General features: G+C 38.6%; 1 protein-coding gene across 1 annotated transcript; it reads right to left on the reverse strand.

Annotated features, from left to right (window-relative positions):
- Nucleotides 1-1,007: 1,007 nt before the first annotated feature.
- On the reverse strand, nucleotides 1,008-20,874 carry LOC120286645 (calcium-transporting ATPase 10, plasma membrane-type-like). The gene is made up of 35 exons (XM_039298989.1): nucleotides 20,828-20,874; nucleotides 16,603-16,682; nucleotides 15,862-16,007; nucleotides 14,565-14,681; nucleotides 14,437-14,476; nucleotides 13,793-13,899; nucleotides 13,328-13,459; nucleotides 13,074-13,163; nucleotides 12,526-12,595; nucleotides 12,045-12,115; nucleotides 11,882-11,965; nucleotides 11,714-11,791; nucleotides 11,554-11,625; nucleotides 9,379-9,462; nucleotides 9,199-9,281; nucleotides 8,987-9,095; nucleotides 8,856-8,911; nucleotides 8,332-8,374; nucleotides 8,152-8,235; nucleotides 7,736-7,873; nucleotides 7,595-7,660; nucleotides 7,398-7,496; nucleotides 6,193-6,303; nucleotides 5,330-5,500; nucleotides 4,904-4,963; nucleotides 4,307-4,471; nucleotides 4,107-4,223; nucleotides 3,537-3,635; nucleotides 2,903-3,040; nucleotides 2,643-2,743; nucleotides 2,412-2,457; nucleotides 2,200-2,334; nucleotides 1,431-1,538; nucleotides 1,251-1,342; nucleotides 1,008-1,035 (listed from the first exon to the last, which is right to left on the reverse strand). Exons 1-35 carry the CDS (start codon nucleotides 20,872-20,874, stop codon nucleotides 1,008-1,010), a joined length of 3,267 nt encoding a protein of 1,088 aa, XP_039154923.1.
- Between the last annotated feature and the right edge of the window lie 276 nt (nucleotides 20,875-21,150).

Consider the following 21,150-nt stretch of genomic DNA (forward strand, 5'->3'; position numbering starts at 1 on the left):
ATTTAATAACGTTAATTAATTTTTCTATTCCCCGAAATAAAAAAATAGCCAGGAAATAGATTTAGAATAAAAATAAGAAGTAAAAGAAAGTAATTTTTATTTTCAAGAACAATTTCTAAAAATGTCATTTTTTTTCTTTTCTTTTCTTGTTCTTCTTCTTCCTTGCCACTCTCCACAGGTCGCTGTCCATCAGCCAACCGCTGCTATCGGCAGCAGGCCGACTGATTGCCGCCAATCACCGTTGCTAGCGAACTACTACCTATCAACCATTGCCTCTACCTCCTCAACGGCAATCAAATGCGTTTCTATTTTTTTTCTTTTTTATAAATCGTACCAAATGCATTCCCATTCTCTCGAACCCATTCTCTCTATTTCGAGAGTATAAATTTTATATAGTTATCAAACACGTTGTTTTACTCAAAAATTATTTCAGGAAATAGAAATAGAAAGAAATTATTTATCGAAATAAAAATATTACCATTCGCATCCTTAATCAACAGGCCTTTGTTAAACTGCAAGCACGTAGCAACCTTCATTTCACTCTTGTATTTACAGAGTGATACCAGCGAAACAAACGAGAAACAAATTCCGTATGAATAATAAGTCCACCCTAACTCATGCACAATTCGCACAAAGCGTTGATGGACATTTTTACTGGAAGACACCCACATGCATCCGAAAAATCTCAGAAGGGTAATGAGCCATCGTGTCAGAACTACGTGTCAAACCGTCTCCGTCTTTGACCCGATTAGAAAAAAAAAAATCATCTACGTCAGAAGTGCACTGTGAGCCTCTGACGTCGTCCTGTAAACGAGAGGCCTCGTCCCAAGCTTATTCAAGATTCACTCAGTTGACCTGCGGGAGGAGAAGGAAATTAGCTGCAAGACAACTGAAAATTCTGGGAAGTTAGTGCGCACAGAAAAGTAGCAAAGAACTCTTAATTCCATGACTTCGTCGAAAGAATATTCTTGTAACTCACCAATGAATCGGTGTTTCAGGGCCGCGTATTAGATTGGGATCGCATCCACAGGCCAACTGTTTTCAAAGACGAGAACACCATGAAGGAAAGACCATAAATAAAGACATAATTTAATGAAAAGCAAGTTGGTTACTGGTGTTACTGCTCTTTCCATAATGTTTCGTGCACCAACAAAATTTCAAATAACATAAAACGGAAATAAGAATAAGAACGTTGTAAGGAACTCTCCAGAGTCACCATCAATATATCACGAGACATACAAGCTACTGACCTGGTTAAAGCAATAATAATGGATATGATCCACTGCTTCTGATCAAGTCTCACTGTTGAAGTAAACTTCCCGAGAAACTCTATGACAATGAACTGAAGAGAAGGCAAGATAAAGGATAGTTAAGACATTTTTACAAGACATCTTTTAACTCAATCAAGAAAAACGCTGGAAGGTTCTCACCTGAAGTATAAGAGTCAGACCTACTATCCCCATGAAGAGATGATTCTTCGTGATTCCACTGAACACATTAAACGTATCTGGATTCCGGGCATTAAATGCATTGACTATCTGAAGGGTGAACGTTCACATGCTTGTCAAAATTATGGGTTAAAAGAATAAAATGAGAGAATTCTGAATCTACTTGGTAATAGCATCATAAATATAGGCATGCCGAGATAGAAATAAAATCCATCATCAATGTGCTTCTCAAGCTGATGCCCAGACTAAATGAATCAGGATGAGCGCAACATTTGGATTAACCAGTTATAATAAGGAAAGTGCAAATGCAGGCAAGTTATCGACTACTTAATTGTCAACGAAACAAGAAACGAGAGGGCATCCAGGTTCCGTGTGATATACAGGCTTCCCAAGTGCTCTCCCTCCAGAATGTGTAGCTCTGGAGTGGTTGGCTCCCATATAGGTAGAAAATGTGCTAGTTGGCACACTGCAGGGATCTCTCTCTCTCTCTCTCTCTCTCTCTCTCTCTCTCTTTGGAGAAGCAATTAAAAATCAATTTCTTTCCTCGCACTAGAAAAAAATTCAATCATAAAGTACGGTTCTTGTGTCATTCAGTCTTCTCAGCTGATGAAATAATTCTATTGCCAAATGTCCTAACTAGAGATCCAACCCATTCAACTCCAATAAAGTGAATGCATAAGTAATCTCAGCAATAGCGGCCCAGAACCATCAATTACTCTTTCTTCTTCGATTGTAAAGGCACCAAACTTACTTGGCAAAAGACAAAAGTGGTGAAGATCAGGGTATTTATCACTTTGTCGGCATGATCGCTGGTACCATATTCCAAATTCAGTAAGCGTCTACCTTCGGAAAGGAGGACAAGCAGGACAGTCACCTGATAGGCAGCCTAAAGATCCAAACTCTACACTGTTAGAAGTAAAAAGCCAGCAAAAAGCATTTTGTATTAAGTGTTAGTGGCCATACCTGTTTCCATATCTTCCTCCACATGGTATTTGTAACAAGAGGTTCTCTGCAATTGAGAAAATCAGCCAGTCAGTGCATAGTCAAAGAGTGAGGATAAACAACCAGGTTCCAGCAAGTGAAGAAATCACGATACAAATCCAAAGAAACATGGAATCTGAGTTCACCATAAAAAACATGATCTCCAAACTTGTGATTAAAATCATATTTCTCCCAGTAACAAGTAACTCTTACCTCCCATTGACTGGATGCATATGCATAAGGTGGTCAGCTGGAGGCTGGGTGGCCAGTGCTGATGCTCCAAGGATGTTCATGATAAGATTAACCCAGAGAAGCTGCAAGCAAAGAGAAAAATTCAGAACTAGAGAAAGCGAATATCATGTGGAGAGAGAGAGAGAGAGAGAGAAGCTGCAAGCGAAGAGAAAAGTTCAGAACTAGAGAAAGCAAATATCATGTGGGGAGAGGGAGAAGGGGGAGAGAGAGAGAGAGAGTACCTGCACTGCATTCAGTGGAACACGACCTAAGAAAACAGCAGCGATACTGTTTATAGCAAGAGCTGAAAAACTAGCTGTAAGCTGAAACTGGACACAGTTCAGAATATTGGCGTGCACAGATCTTCCCCGCTCGAGAGCCTACATTCCACAGGTAATGTCGACCATGATTGCACTTTTTATTGATTAATCAACCCCAGATTCAAGATCATTACTCCCAATAATCGAAATCATTAAGTTAACAATGCGGATCAAATATCCAACTAAGCATTAAGTAAGAAAAAGATTTTCCAAGACCCAATTCCATTGCAGTTTTACAAATCCGAAAAATTTCCATATGCGTGGGCGAAATTTCAGTATTGTGGAGTATGTTTGAAGAATCTAGACTAGCTACCCAAGTCAAGTACAGATGCACAATACCAACCTAAATCCAGTCAAATTAGTACGTATCTTTCCAGAGAAAAAACTCTCCACGTAACTAATGTACCCAAGCTCCACTATAACCAACTGCCATCAGTTGACACCTCTCTTTACAGAAGTTCAAATCAAACAATTAACTCTGTCGTGAACATGCTGAATTCCTCTTTTAATTAAATTCAGGCAGAATACTATGGTAGACCATCGTCAATTTACCAACCTTAACAACAGAAGCAAAATGGTCATCCAAAATTATAATGTCCGAACTCTCTTTCGCAACTTCTGTCGCTTGAATACCCATTGCAAGGCCAACATCTGCCTGAACTCCAAGATCAATAGACATTCCAGCAACAAAATCATTAGATGAAAAGAGTTTAAAGTTAAGGCACAACATAAGTGCACTGGTACAATTGGACCAAAGAAATAAACACTCGAGTGCCATTTATGACAAAGAATTTTTTCTGAAAAAATGGCAAGCTAAGATCCTACAATTTTTAACAACTTGCAATCTATCCACCTTATAATAGATACAAGAACAAGCTAACTTCCAGACACGAAGGGACTTCAAGACTACAACCAAATCTACCTACAGACTGCAATGCATATTAGCACAGCAAGATAGTCCAAGACATCTAGGGGCTTGAAGACCAAACCAGTTATGTAAAAAAATTTCAAGACAGACTGGTCTGGTGTATCTGCTGAATCTATGGGATGCTAGAATGGCAAACGTAAAAAATCAACGGAAAAGGGCATAACATCAGGACATTAAGGGAAACCCCATGGTGTCAACCTCGCGTAGAGCAGAAGCATCATTAGCGTCATCCCCAGTTACAGCTACGACGTGTCCTCTCTTTTTTAACAATCGAACAAGCAGAAGCTTGTCGTTAGGAGATGCTCTTCCCATAACCTTTTGCAAATAACAGCAAGATTATTAGCACACCTTCGAACAGAAGACATGATTGATTACACAAAAAAGAAGCAACGTCATACTGATATCATCTCGGCAGCTTCTTCTCTTTCCACATCAGTTAAGGAACGAAAAGCTCTTCCTTCAATAAGGTTTGGCGGAGTAGCATCTGCTTCTGGATCTAGTATCCCACAATCCAAAGCAATTGCTTTGGCAGTTTGGAGATTGTCACCAGTAACCATTCGTACCTATCATCCAATAAGATGCATTACACGCTGAGGTCACATCTGGATAAGTACCTATCATCAATCTGTAGTGCTGCAGAAGATTATGCTCCAGAAGCACCAATGATTACCATCCTAAGCAAGAAATGTTCGAAGCACCCTACAGTGAAATGAATAAATGACAATGTACTTTGATAAACAGAATCTCAATGTCTTAGCCTTCGGAATAACCTCATTATACAAGGATAAATTATGCTCGACCATTTTCCAATGAAAAGCATCGAAACAACATGAACATCCGATACGACCACCTAAAGGGATGCAAATGACGAGAAATTCAAATTTTGAGTTGCAGAAATAATAATAAGAGGGAGAAAAAAAAAAGGGAAGCAGAACAGAGGAAGGATCATTTCCCCAAATTACCAATCCAAAAAATATTCAAAAAAACAAACTTACCTTAACTCCAGCATTTTGGCATAGTTTCACTGCATCTTTCACTCCAGGACGACAAGGATCCTGCACATTATGAAAGTGTAAGAGAGTTTGTCATAGGTATTGAAAGTGAGTATAGCAAATGATTGACAATGCATCTGGGGAAATTTAAGAAAATATTTTCAGTCGTCACTTGCCAGCCACTTGTACTAAGAGTTCTATGGGATTCCGGAAGATTACTATTTGGATCAACAAGCCAGTGTCGATAAAATGACACAAACATTAAACTTCTCCTTAGGTCCACAATAAGAACTCTTCGAAGTCATGGAAAAGCACTGGAGTGTCCAAACAATTTAAAACATTCCTAAAGTTACATAAAGAGATAGGAACAAATAAAAATCAATGTCCTTTTCAGTTAAAATTATGTGCACTGCTTGACAAGAATCATACCTTTATGCCTACAATAGCGAGTAAAATAAGCTCATCCTCGGGTAATGCCCATTTGGCTAACCGTTCTTCATCTAGAGGAATGTCTTTTATGTCATACGGTCTATATGCAATGGCAATGCAGCGTAGACTACCAGCAGCCATATCTTCAATAGTCTTTCTAAAGTACATCTCCTGCAAAACAGGAAAAACTCATTTAAAGATCATCCATCAATACTGTCGATGACTAGTGACAAGCAAGAAAACATGAATAAAACAATTTACCACCATACATCTAAGACTATGAAAAAGCCTATTCTCTTTCTCAGAAGATTTAAGAACTTCAACAATAAATAAAAGCATAACATTTATATAAAAGTACCAACATGAAATGTACATGCAAACCAAGGTATTCAAGAATGGTTGTGTTGGAAAGAGTAGTCCGGAGGACTCTAAGATCTGCCTCCATGGAATGTAATGAGTAATGCATAAAACTTCCAAAACTAGATGGTCAAAAAAAGAGCGAGAATATATCAAGGCAATATCACAAAGAACGTAAGTGCAATACCAGAGTGTGCGCTATGCCATCACATAAAGAACATTACAGCAATAAAATGAAATTTCATCTATTAGTATTGCAAACTACAACGGTACTGTGAAAGATGCCGGCAAGAAAAACAATAGCAGCTATTGAATTGCTATAGATAACAATAGTCAATTATTGCAGCAAGAGTGCAATACCAGAGAGTGTGCTATGCCATGAACATTAAATGAAATTTCATAAAAAAGTATTGCAAGCTACAATAGTACTGTGAAAGATGCCAGCAAGAAAAACCATAGCAGCTATTGAATTGCTATAGATAACAATAGTCAATTATTTCCCAAACCTTATCTTCATCCATTGCTACAACTTGATCATTGGCATCCATGTACTTTGTACAAGAAGCTAAAACTATTTCAGCAGCTCCTTTCCAGTGTATGTGAGCTTCTGAGTCTGGCTGTGCATGGAAGATAAAAAACAATCATTAATTATGTTTACATTGCATCACTATACAATCGTAGCATAAATCTGCAGGACATTTAACACTGTCACAACTCAACACAGTAACTGTGTGCATTTTGATGTGCATCATAACCAAGTAATAGCCAAGAACAAAAGTTAATTCCCTTAAAACAGCAAATACTTCTGTTCTTCAGACCACCAAAGATTTAGTTAAAGAAAAACAAATAAATGGTTCATGAACCCAACAGTTAACGGCCTTTACACCACTATCATATAGAAATGATGCATGGCTTTGCCCCATAGTAATGGCTAGTAAAATCTCAGATCTGATTCTGAGATCCATCTGGCTAGTAAAATCTCAGATCTGATTCTGAGATCCATCTACTGCTCGATCTAAAACTTAAGGACCAATATCCAGATCGTATCATGTTGGCATAGTAAGGGGATTTGCATCCTACTTGACAAAATCAGATGGTCGTAGTATCCGATCTTGTCAACTCAATATCATTTAAATTTGTTCTATTTAGTCTAGTATAGCTATAAATATAGGCTTGCGATATAATCTTTGGAAATTTAAGCTCAGGAAACCTATAATTATTTACTTTAAAATTATAAGTACTTTAAAAGTTTCCAGAACTTACTAATTCAGATTCAACTACAATATAGTCCTTCAGACACCCTGAACTGGACCATCCCTAAGTGAAATCGTTATTCAAAGTTTTATTATGCCTCAGAAGTCTGAACTTCATTGTCCTTGAAACCCATTTAAAATAGTAAGCACAAAGAAAAGCACCGCACTGATACTGCCTTAAAACTAAATAAAGCCGTTCAAGGGCATACACGACAGTCTCTTCACTGTCTACCAGTTATTATTATGTACACTATCTGCATGACTAGATCTTTTTATTCTGGCAATACACTATCTGCATGACTAGATCTTTTTATTCTGGCAATCTGCATGTCAAAATTCACAAAACAATATGATAACAATAAGCCAGTGTGTGCGTGTACGTATATATGTATATTGAAGCAAACATCCTCTCCAGCAGCACATTCATGATCACGGAAACCAAAGACTGAGAAGTATACCAGCTTTACAGCAACTCCACCTCGTTTTTTCTCAGAATTGAAAGGGAAAACGTGAATTATAGAGGATTTTGACCTAACAGCTTCAAAATCCATCCCCAGCTGCAAATGAGGCATCATGATTAGTTTAACATATTATTGCACCTGAATCAAATAGATGAACTAAAGATAGGAAAGCGATAGAAATCTTAAGCATGAACCTTGATCCCCCACTGTAAAACGGCCTTTTCAGTTGGTGAACCGGATACCGCTACATCTCCCCCAGTCTAAAGAAGTTCAAACACAGGAAGTTATTATTGGTCACTAGTATCAAACAGCCATTACTGATGCTGCAACCTCACCTCAGGCACATAAACACTGCCATTTGAATTCTGAGCAATGCCTTCAATCAATAGAGAAATCAGAGAAGTCGATAACTGCAAGTTGCTGTCTGGAGGATCAACTTTTCTTCCACAAGCATAAGCCTCAACCACAGTCATCTGTCACAATATGGACATTTTCTTAACATTATTAAGGGTCTCAAAGTTTCTTTCCAAAACCATAACTCCTTTGGGGTCATTCATAAACAAACTATTAACCTAAAAATAATGGTATCTATAACACCATCATATAATATCTGCACGCAATCGTGTTTCTTTGCTACAACAGCCATGTGGCTCTTAAATGATTCAAATCTACTTGCACTCAGATAAACAGCAATTTAGGAGATCTCGACACCAGGCTTAGATCAGCAAAAGCAGCCCGTAACAGCACATACCTGATTTAAAGTCAAGGTTCCGGTTTTATCACTACAGATAGTTGTGGCAGAGCCCATAGTCTCCCATGCAGAAAGCCTTCGCACCTGAAATTTTTTCAGATTGGTGATTAGGAATTTCCTTTTTTTGCCATAAAACATTCAAATGAAAGTCCCATAAGGAGGAGAAAACCATCTCCGTACCAAAGCTTTGTCCGCCATCATTTTTCTCATTGAGTAAGCAAGTCTGTACATTGCATCAAAGGTAAAAATGAGAGACAAACGAAGATTGTAATTTTTCACATAACTCCATTCAAAGACCACACAGATGATTATGGAAATTGTTAAGTTACTTTAATTGAGTTTCCTTTATTATCAGAGTTTTATTTCATTTTCACTTACATAAGGGTATTATTGTCATATACAGTTTATATTCAATATAAATACAATGGGTGTAGGGTTTCTGTTACTACAAAAATCTACAACCCCTCTCTGTTTCTTTCTTTTACGTTCTCCTTCTCCTCTTCTCTATTCCTTCTCTCTTCTTCTTTCTCTATTATTATTCGCTGCGGGTTCTCTAATCAGCTTTGTGACAGAAATGGTATACTATCCAGCTAAATCAAGTTCTACAAAATTCAATGTGATGAAAAGCAACAGTAAGATGGAAAGGACAGCACCAATGTCAATGCTGTATTGAGAAGTCTGTTCATTATAGGGGACAAACTTACGTCAATGTAACAGCTAAAGGAAGCCCTTGAGGTACTGCAACTACCACAATGGTAACCTGGAAGGTTTGAAAGTTATTGAAGATCTAACTGATATTAATTTGCAAAAACTATTCCATCACAAATGCACTTACTGCTACAGTGATTATTTTGATCACTCCATCGACAGCATCGCTAACACTAGTTTTCCCAGCCTTAAACTGAACAGTGCCATCTGGATTTTTCGTATGGCCCGTAAAAAATCTGCGTAAAGCTTGAGTTTGTAAGATCTATTACAATTTCAATTTAAGGAATTAATGCAACTGCAGTTGCATTTTTATTTTATTTTTTTAACAACAGCAATTACCTTGCCAAAAGAACAACCAAAACAGCAACAGCTACAGACAGTCCAACAATACCAATGGCAGCAGCAACCCCACATAAGCGAACCTAATATAAGAGTGAAGAAATCAGTATGACTAGCAAAATCCATATCTATCAAAAAAAATAATATGGAAATGATAAAAACAAGTTTAAAGAAACTAACCTGCAGGGGTATCTCTTCCCCAGTATCTTCTGATATACTAGCCATGAGCATACCCCAGTCGGTATTAATCCCCACACTCGTCACCTAAGAGGCAAAAATCAGAAATGTGAGGAAGAAGACAGCTGGATAAACCTTGATTTGTGATAAAGACGGACTTGAAACAGAGTAACCCCCATCTCAGGAAGCAGCAATATTGACAAACTAACATTCCGACATCACGGACAAAAGCATATACAGAACCCTGCAGCTTGAAATCCATTGAGAGACATGCAGATGGTCATGAAGGGCAGAGAGAAGGGTATAAATGCATGTTCCAAGGGATGGAGCCGTTCATTCAATTCAAATTTGACCCACCTTCTCCTAATGCAGCTTCAAGAAGAGAACAAACCATGTCTTTCTAAATATTTCAGTACTTTCTTTAAATCTTCTCTTTCATCAGTAAATTGAGCCTACTTTCCACATCAAAATTTTCACCTCTCTTTTCCTTCAAGTAACAAAAAGATTACAAACAGACAGAAATTTGCTTATCTAAGAACAAGTGACTCCATTTTAAGGGTCCACCCTCTATTTCAAAACAAAGAGTTGAAATTTAAGGCCTTGTTTGGTAACGTTTCTGCTTCTTTATTTCTCCATTCTTTTGTTGCCCGAAACAGAAAAAAAATATAAATCCGTTTGATAACGTCAGCTAATTTTTATATTCTCTAGATAAGTTAGGGTTTGAATGATAATCATTCTGTTTATTTATTTTTCTGTTTTTCTGTTCTCCGAAACAAATTTTACTTCAAAAATAGATTTAGACCAGAAATCATAAATTAAAATTTTTAGCTTTTCTATTTCTAGAACAACCCACCGCCAATCACCGGCTGCCAGCCCCCCACTCCCGGCCGCCGGTCGGCAAACACCACAGCCAATCGCCAATTGCCAGACATCGGATGCCAGCCCGCCCATTGCCAGTTGGCCGTCAACCACTTGGACACCTTCCACCACCACTTGAGAGAGAGAAATTTTGTGTTGTTCAAATGAATTTCTATTTCAAGAATATCTTATAAGGTTATGAAACGCATAATTTTTGTTCAAAAACTTGTTCGGGAAATAGAAATAAAAGAATTAAATTCTAACCATTAATTGATTTCTGAAACAAAATGGCTATCATTATCGCCCTTAGTAGTTAAGAAATACATTGGAACAAAAATAAAAGGTAAAAAAACTTGCTTCTTTGTTCCCAATTGACACAAGGTTCTGTCTCTTGACCCGATTCGAGTCCCCATTTTTCGGAATAAAGAAATAAAATTAATAAAAATTAAAAATTTAGGAAAAACTAGAAATTATATTTTGAGTAGTTTTATTATGTTACTTATAGTTTAGAATTAGTTTAGCACAAAAAAATGGCGAAACTAATTGCAAAAGAGGGAAATCGGCCACATTAAAATTACCTTCTAGGGAGGTCCGCTGAAAATATTTTGATGAAAATTGGATTCAAGATTATAATCTTTTAGGACTTTATTATATGGATTTTCGAATGCCATTTTCTATTAGAGACAATGCTAGGTCACGAAAGCTTGGTGACTCCAAGCAACATTTGCCCCTTCTCAAAAAATCTATACACTTATTTATTGTAATGCCCAAAGATTTACTGTCAACCTCTTCATATTGTGACTTATAAACCAATGGAACTCTATTGCCATTTCCAACCATCCATCTTTAACTAACTATTATGTTGGATTTTTATAGGTCATTTTAGAATATCTTTGATCAATTAAATCATTACAAAAGTCCAGTTTTATCCAAACATGAAAAGTTAGTCTCTTTATAATTAGATAAAAAAATAGGGAATAGAATTGTTATTTTTCTATTCCAAGAATATAAATTTTATGTAGTTATCCAACACGTTCTGCTACTTAGAAACTCATCTAGGGAATAGAAATAGAAAAACTATTTCTGAACAGAAATATTACCAAACGCACCCTAAAAGAGTTATGCTTCTTTACCAAATTAACTCAACAACTCATGACTATCAATTTTACAACCCACATCTAGCAAAGAATGAGGTAGAGTAGCAATATGTTGCAAGAAAATTAGCCATCTCATGAAGTATGGATCTTTTCTGTGATGCGAAATAAGAGCATTGAGAAGTATGCTGAGGAAAGCAAAATAGAAGAATGGGAAAAATCTTACAAGCATAGTGCCGTAGCCATCAACAACTTTGCAGCCAGAAATTAGAAAGGGATCCTTTTCATCCTTGTGAACCTGATCAAAACATTAAAACAAAATAAGAAAGACCAGCTTGTGAACAGATTCATTGCACAGTGAGAGCATAATCTCCACGAAACATTACAATTTTGCTCTCTCCAGTCATGCTCGATTCGTCAATTGCCAGGGAGTGACCAGAAATCAAGACTCCATCCGCACGAACCTGGAGAGAAAAGTAAACATCACATATAAGAACATATCCAGTGAACACAAGGGCAGCGTACCAAATCCAGAACTGGTTTAAGTTACTTGCCTGATCACCAATCTTAAGGGGGACAACATCGCCAACTACGAGATCATATATTGAAACTCTCACTCTTCTGCCACCTCTGACAACCTACAAACATGCAACAACTTCATCCATATGCATACAGGAAAGAGAAGTGTAAAACATTCATCTCATAAAAATTACCCACCTCCAAGTGTATATTTCTTTTTTCCTCATTTAAGTTTTGAAACTGCAGAGACTGTCTGTAATCACTTATTGCTGCAGACGAGAATCCAATCCCAATTAGGAGACTATTGCATCTCACAGCAGTCAACAGCATCCAAAGTGGAAAAACTATTATTTACTGCAAATCAACACACTGATTGCTTTCCCTTATTGAATTATTCTGCAACCTTATCAGAAGAAACTAAGACATGCAGCAATACAACATGTCTCCTGGGCACAAAAATCACAATCTGATCAATCAGAAGGAAATATTCAGCATGTTAACATGCTCCTGAGTATGTAAGTTATCATCTGATCAATCAGCAAAAACATTTCCCGGTCACCATGACGGAGTAGCTAAAATTGTCAAATTGAATATGCACCGAATAAAATATTTAAAATCTTAAAGCATGTGTCAACAAAATTCCAATGCAAACGGGTCTTGTAATCAAGCTGAATCCTACCTGTGACAACAATGACGAGAATAACAGCAAAAGCAATACTCCCACCATCATACCATCCTTCCTTAATGCCCTAAAAGAAGCACACCAGAATAGAATGCATGATCAATCTTTAAATAAAAAGTTATCAAAAGACTCATGATATCATGCAACCAAAAAAACAAAAACATAAGCTTAAAAAAAGGAATTCACATGACAGATGAGACATACGCACCGGTTGTGAGATAGGAGATACATGCGTTCACTTGTATTGATAAAAAATAATTAAATGATTAATCTTAAAAGCGATAAGCTAGATAGGAACTTATTTTGTCCCTATGCCAATGCATCTTTATGATGGCATGCACAGGAAAGTAATCCGGGTAAAGACCATTATATGCACCAAGCAATGTTTCTCTCTCTTTTTCTTTTTCTTTTTTATGTTAGTTATGTCAGCTTGGGCAAGGAATGAGAACATATAAAAATACCAATCAAGATAAAGCAACTAGAAAGAAACTAAGACAAATCATAATCGCATCACTGTCACTCATATGTGAGCAGGCCAGTCCCACCTCCGACTTTATTCCAAGCACCAAAGAAGCCACCGCAGTTATAATCAGTATGATCAAAGTAAGATCTTGCCAGGCCTCCCAAAGGAACATCTACATGATACAAAAGACAAAAGATGAAGTACTGATGATAATACTAATAAATAGATGAAAAAAGTAGCTAGTCTAAACTCTTAATCAACAAACAAAACCTATGTGTCCAAACCGAAAAAAGAAAGAGAATACAAAATGCATGAGGGCAATGCCAAAGAGATTACCCAAAAAGTCCTTCCTTTTTTCCGAGGATATGTATTTGATCCATATGTGTTCTTTCGAGCCAAAGAATCAGCATCATCTCCGTGAATACCCTTCTCCAAATTTGTCTTCAACAACTCTGCTAGTCCTTTAACCTAATCATTCAATTGCCAGATTAAATCACAGAAAAGAAAAAGAACTCCCAAATCACTTCTTTTGTCTCCATTTTTTAGATGTTCAAACAATTTTAACTATCCTCACTAGAAAAAAAAAGGAGACAAGTTATTTGTTGTTTTTCTAGCACCGCCCTTGGCTGCAGTGCTGCAAAATACAATAGTTCTGGGAAAAGCCACATTTTTCTCAATAGAAAGGGATAGAACGACAGATAGCAGTTGTCGGGATGCAACACATATAACTTAAAATTCCAAGGCAAGCCGCCACATTTTTTGTAACAAAAAGCAAGAAGTATTCTCTTTTGGTATAATTACCCCTCCATACTCCCCCAGAGTAGAAACATCAGAGTCTCTGGTCATCAAAGCAAGTTGCTCTTGACCGATCCCAAAATCACCACTTGGGACGGGCGTTTTTGAGATTCCTGGGAGAAAAAAAGGGAGGAAAAGAAGAGCTTATTTAAGATTTTCCAGCTGCATTGTGTGATCATGCCAAACAAGCAAACTACACGTACACAAACATTTTCACGTCAAAATTTATTTCACACAAAGACATAGTACAACTTAGGAACATAGAACCTATAAACTTTTCGACAATGAAAGCACACATTAAGACATAAGGCAGCAATAGAAGATGAGGAGAAATTTATAAAACAAAAAGAAACGTCAACAAACTAGCACACCAGGGATACTGAAAGGAAACAGTGAAGAAGAAGCTAGAAACCACTGCAAGGAGCAGAAATTTTAATGTCCCATTTATGGCTAAATTGTAGGAGAGCTGCGATATAAAAATACTCTTGCGCATTAGTATATATGGATTATTTAACTCCCCATTTTGGCATGCATAGCACGAGCATGGTGCCGGTTCAATAGCATATTTATGTCAGCAAAGAGAAATACACCCAGGATGTATCAAAGCTTGCGCCTAGTGCCAATTAAACACAAGAAGGAGAAATAAGTACCATTAGTTTGCTGGCCTTCTCCTTGAAAAAGCTGTGCAGCCTGATGCAATGAAAAAGCTCAGTTAGATGTCACGGGTACATATAAGAAGTCGCTCGAAAAGATTAAAACTCTGATATAGTCTACTTACGCGTGTGGCCTGAGCTTGAGCTCTAAATTTCTGCAATGTTATCTTCACTTGTTCTTCCTCATTCAAGTCACGGGTGTATCCAAATCGACGAGAGGCCTTCGACACAAGTGCAGCTTGCTACAAGCATGAATAATTAGGTAAATAAGGATGAAAAAGGTTGTGCAAAGGAACACAAAGAAGCAGAACCCAAGACACGAACTTCAGCAATATGAGTTACATGGACAGACGTTTTTGGACATATTAAATTTAAAACTGCCTTTTTCATCTACTCACGGCCCGCAGACCACAAAATCCCAGATCAAGCAGAAGTCTGAAATTTATACATTATATAATTAACGAACGGGCGCGGGTATTACTTCGAAAAGGAAACAGACAGGTGGGGACAAGACAATTTAAAATTAACTGGAGAGATGAGACCGCAAACAGGACAAGTGGCAACCTATCATCATCAGTAGTAGGGCCAATATTTTCTCGAGAATCTATGTTTTTACTTTTGTTCTTCTTTTTCTTTTTCCTCTTTTCTGCTCCTTCCTTTCCATCCGCCGGCGCCGGGGACAAGAGTCCTCAGACTCGAAAAGACTTTAGTCCCGTGACTTGCCTTCCACCACCACCTCAGCGCCACCTCAGTCCACTGCCTCACCGCCGTCTCAGTCCTCCGTCGTCAAGCTCGAACTCGGCCGGCGAACTCGAACTTTAGATTTTGGATTTAAGCTCGAGCGAGCCCTATATTTGTGATCTAGAGCTCAGCTCGACCTCGAATAATACCTCGAATTATTCGAGGTCGACCAGGGTCTAGCGTAGGCAACGGACGATGCGGCGGAGGCGGGGATGTGGTTCGTCGACGCGGGGGAGGACCTCGACCTACTGGCCGACGCGGGCGCGGACGCAAAGGGCGCGAGAGGAGTCGGACTGGAGGCGGCGGCGCTGGAGGTCGGAGAGGAGGCGGGTCATGATGGAGGCAGAGATGGAGGCGGCACGGCGAGTTTGAGCTCGGGATGCGGCCGGCTGGGTGTTGGGAGTGAGGGTATTTTGAAAAGAAAAGGGTGGGCTTTGTTCTTTTTGTCAGAAGGCGCAGAAGAGAGGAGAGAGCGTGCGGTATAATCGAAGAAAGATCTCTGCCGGGATCTTGACGAGTTGGCCCAAAACGACACGTGTCGTCCATTTAAATGGACTTGAGTAGAATGGACTTGGCATCCACGCGGACTGCACCTAGTACTTTCTCATTTGAAAACAAAAGGAGAGAAGGAGAAGGCAGGCTAGGAACAGAATAGATTACCATCCAGCGCCAGATGATTACCATCCACCGCCAGGGGCGGAAAGCATCATTGGAGGGGCAGTGTCCGTCTCCGGCCTCCAAATCGAGCGGGCGCCTGTGCAGCTCATCCATTCTGTACTGTCGCAGGAGGAACATTTTACCGACGGTCACCCGCTGGAATCCCTTCCCTGCAAAAGGCCAACCGAAAAACACTCTTGGATTCCGTGGGACGCCATGATTGGACCGATTTACCCCATTCCTTATTGTCAGATTGTCAGATACGACGATGCGATGGTCGACAACATTTTCAATTTTTGTAAGGCACGCCGGTTCCTACTGTGTTAATAAATAGTGCAAACTTTCGAAAAAAAAAACGCAATAAAAGGTTAAAAAGGCATATGCTTCTTTTGACTATTGACTACAAATCTGTGATTTCTCAATCGCAAAACTTGACATTTTCGTCATCATCCAAACTGAAGCACATTCCCACAAGCCTAGCATTCAATCCCAAAGTTCGTGGCAAGAGAAGTTGGAGATTGGTGGGGGTAGTCATACGGTCATGCACGGTCCATAGACCTAGAGATCCTCATTTAGAACGCCCGTGAAAGCAAGAAAGGAGTCGGATTGGATTTCAAGCCGCTCGCCCTTTTTTCTCGCTTCTCATTAAGTGCGGACGAATCAAGAGACCCTCAATCGTCTCTTTCGATACTGACAGCGAGCTAAGATGCAGTTCTATACATGATTATTCTCGAAAGAACGCGAGATGTTTTGCAAATTGCTTACCTTGACCGGATGGAGCCCAGGTGGTATTAGGAACTTCGCAGGCGCAGAAGCCACGTGCTCCGGGACAATGCCTGTTGCCGCTGCAGGACGAAGAACCACGGGATGAAAGTAATAAATGTACTTTGATTGAAGCATGCGCCAGATGGCGTCACATGATTTTGTCCAAGACAGCTCAGGTCCGTGCTTGGTTTGCAGGCCCGCCACGTACCAATGAGAATGGACGGCACGCTGGACTGACCATTAGATCTCCAGAAGTTTCAAAGAAGAGAAAAGGGCCTTATGGGACGTGGCAACACGGTCTGGGTCTTAAATTTTATTTAAAAAGGAGGGGTTCCATATGGGGCAATGGCGTCGTGGGCTAGTCACTATAATCGATTAAAGAATGTTTTTGTCCCCAAGAGTGGCGGGACACGTTGCTCCTTCTCATACGGCAAGCCACGCTCTCCCTCAAAGAACTTGTTCAGAAATACTAAAATAAAACAAACATAGGAGTTTGTTGCTAGACATTTGACCAAATAGGATCGTTAAATTCCTATAGAACCTATCACTAAAATACCCCTAGAATAAGATAGGGCTAAGCGGAGCAAAAAAGGGTCTTCCATGAGATGTGAAATGAAAATTATTAGTCCCACACGAGATTTGTGAATAAGTAATTGTCTGATAATGAGCAAGGAATATCGATCTTTCTGCACGTGGGTGGTGGTTTCCCACGTGTCTCCCCAGGGTTTACTCCGCCGCGAAGCGGCGCACGGGGGTTCCCTGGGTCACAAAAAAAAAAAAAATCGATCTTTCTGCTAAACAGAATGTATTAAACTCATAATTCATTAGATATTTTTTATGAATGTCGACTAAGTATCATAAGTAAATTGCTCCCGGTTCTTCAATTATTTCATAACCAATCATTCTTTAATAAATAATCACTATGAGTCAAATTCAATAGAATTTTATTGATTCATTTATCTTTCATTAAGGTGGAAAACTGAACAAAGAATTCTCTTTCTTTATCGTCAATCCAATCACTATTCACGACCTAGGATTCTATTTTATCATCAATCCAATCACCGTTCACATTTTTTCTTTTTCTTATCAATGAATAGATCTCTTTACTTGTATGACTTAGATGTCTTGTCTTTTTTGAAAAAGTGATTCGATGGATGAGATTTGGTATGATACTTATGAGATTGATATCAATATTTCTTCTTAGAACGTATTGATTTGAACCCATAAGCGGGACCACCACCCCATAGCATGTTGCTGCCAGAAGCAAAACCCTGTATTTCTTCTAGAGATACCATTTAAAAGTAATTTTAAATTTTTTCTTACCTTTTTTCATCTTTTCTGGGTTTCAATTTTATTAGAAGACAAAGCTACCATTGATACTCTCAAATGACATTTATAAATGTCAAATGTGGAACCCGCTCTTGATTTTTTATTATTACTTACTTTTTTCTTTCTGTCAAATGTGGAACTCACTCTTGATTTTTTTTATTATTTCTTACTTTTTTCTTTCTTTCTTCTTTTCGGCTTCTTCTTTTTTCCTTCTCCATCTAGGACGAAATTAACATCCTCCTCTTAAAAAAAAATTATTTAGCAAATAGGTAACTAGTTATTGTGTTATTGAGTTGTATATTTCTCATCTTTTATTTTATTTTTTTTTTTTTTTCTTCTTCTTCTCTCTTCCCTCCGCCGAGTCATGGCGAAGCCGGTGGAGGAAGCCAGCGTCCGATGAGGGCTGCCCCCGTCAGTGTCGGGGGCCCTCGCCTGGGCTGGCTAGGGCCGCTCTTGCCCGACACTAGCGAGGCAGCCCTCGCCCGGACGCGCTCGGTTCATAAAAAAATATTGATCACCAAGAAGTAAAGATCAAATAGTTTTTTCCGTGTGAAGAGAGAGAAAAGTAGATATCTCGTTAGGTTGCATATTGGCAACGCGCTATCGTGTTGAAGGATGAAGTCGGTAGAGATTTGCACGGAAGGATGACCGGAGATGGGCTCAATGGGCATGAGAGACAAACCTGAGTGCCGGGGGATCCGGGCATAGCCTTTTGTGGACCCGGAGCCCCACACGCTTGGCCTTTTGTGAACTTTAGCCTAGGTGTTGATGTATGGGGCACGGGTACTAGGGCCTTCAGCTTGTCCTCAACGAATCTAGGCGTGGACACTGGAACCTGAGCAATGGGCAATAGGGGCCTAGGCCTGACCTCAAGGGACTTGGACGTGGGTGCCAGGGCAGTGGGCATGAACACCAAGGTTGCAAGCTCGCGTGCCAGGACTTGGTAACAAGCGTTAAAGTTTTATGCCCAAGCATAGAATTTCCAATCTAAACATTAATATCTAGTTATATTTTGTAAAATGATTTTTGATTTTTATAAAAAAAAATTATTTTCTTGAGCCAAGCATAAGTTTTCCATTGACTCATTTTCCTAATCAATCTAAATACCAAAAAATTACGAAAATGTTTTTCATGAAACAAATAGGGGCCTTCGTATAACAATACAATGTATATGTAAGAGTTTTACTGTGGTTTTTAACTTCTACTATTAGAAAAGTCACTTCAAAACACTAGTACTTGTAATAACTTAAAAGTAAGAAACGCTGGTAACGAAACTTACTTGAAAATTGCCTACACTAAGATTTCCTTTAAGGTTGGATATCTTGAAGTTGAAGACAAGTAGAGATCTCATAAATCACGATTGGCCGGATAATTACATCAAGTTGATGTTGGTTGGCCACTACTCGAACAATGACTTGTTATCTTCTAACAATCGCTTCTTGGTCACAGGCTTTCCCTCATTTGATGCGATCGGGAAAGGTCCCTTCCACCGTGAAAGTCACTCTCTTTCTTTACGAGTTATCTTCTTTAAACTATTCCTCCTCCTTTCGGCTACCAATAGGGCGGGAATAAATTTAGTCTTCATTCTCCTTAATAAAGTGGCTCAACATTGAAATGAATCCACATCAGTAAAGATTAGAACGAAATTTTGACGATTCTTCTTTGATGTTCTTTAAATTTTAGGGATAAATACATTAAAAGTCTAAAACTTGTCACGAAAGTGAAATCGAGTTCTTTGATTTCATAAAGTGTCTCAACATTGAAATGAATCCACACATAAAAATTAGAACGGAATTTTGATGATTCTTCTTTGATGTTCCTTAAAATTTAGTGATGAAGGCACTAAAGTTCTTAAAACTTATTATGAAAAAATGAAATCGAGTTTTAAAACTTTCAAAAAATACAATTAAATCCCAAAATTTATCACGAAAGTACGATCAAGTACTAAAAATTTCAAAAGGTGTTAAGTTCTAAAACTTATCAAAAAAGCACAATTAAGTCCTAAAATTTTTAAAAGTTGTAATCAACAAAAAGATTTGGTTTGACCAATTTAACAATTTTTAAGATTGATTGCACTTTTGAAAGTCTTAGAACTCAATTGTACTTTCTTAATAAGTTCTTAGAACTTAATTATATTTTTGAGAGTTTTAGGACTCAATTGTATTTTCATGACGAATTTTATGATTTTTAATATACTTACCTCTAAAATTTATAGATTTTTCTTCCATTGGGGTTTGAGCGATAGAGTCGTTTCCTTGGGCTTTTGAGGTCATAATGAACGAGATAGTCAGCCCAAAATCGGGGCATTTCCAACTCTTTTTGCCAACCAAGACCGACCAACTTGTGTGGGCTTCTCCTTGTGATGATCCTAGATCCCAAAAGTCTCAAGTCCCGCTCCTTCCTTCCACATCAAAAAATGGATCTTCAAGTACGTGACCCTGAGTTCTCGGCCCAATACACACCACCCAATGTGCACAGCTCTGGTCTTGTGCTTAATTTGTCTCCATGGATGTCACAATTTCGAGCCGTATCGTGATCAGGAATCGCTCATGAGTTTATGCTTTCGAGCATCGCCATTTTCGAGCCTTTTTAACCTTCCTATTTCTTTCCCAAAAACAAAGCTCAGGGAAACCTTATGTACATGACAATGTTATCTGCAGAGACAACGGTCCCGATGCAATAGGAATGTGTACTCCAGCATGCTAGCTTTTTGTTAATGAGAAATTTTTAGTATACATAAGTCGTGTAAGCTTTGCTCTGCACGATGGTTTTATTTTTAGCAACTAACAAGTTGTTATTAACGTTATGGATGGGAGATCTTTAGAAAGGTTTACGTACCCTTTAAATCAAAAAGTAAATCCTATATCGACCATATCCACCTATGGGTCATTTGTACCTGAGCACATCTTCGTCCTCCTCCTTTGCGATAACAGACACCGCCATCTTTACTATCAATAGCTACCGACACTCTCAAACTTACGAGAAAGGGATACGTTTTAGGCCTTTTGAAAGTGGTGCTTTTGACTCTATAAGTGAGCTTCCATGCCGTATCACTTTTGTCAATAACAAGGGCACGTGGGTCATTTCATGTCCTCATGTATCTTCATGCTGCTCTCTTTCCTTCTTTGTAAGACACGGCCACAGGCATTTGCTTCCTAGTATATGATCGATCTGTATCCTTGTCCTAGTCCCATGATCCTCAAGGAGATTTTGCAATTG

This window comes from Eucalyptus grandis, chromosome 1 (assembly GCF_016545825.1).
Source record: "Eucalyptus grandis isolate ANBG69807.140 chromosome 1, ASM1654582v1, whole genome shotgun sequence".
Lineage (NCBI taxonomy): Eukaryota > Viridiplantae > Streptophyta > Magnoliopsida > Myrtales > Myrtaceae > Eucalyptus > Eucalyptus grandis.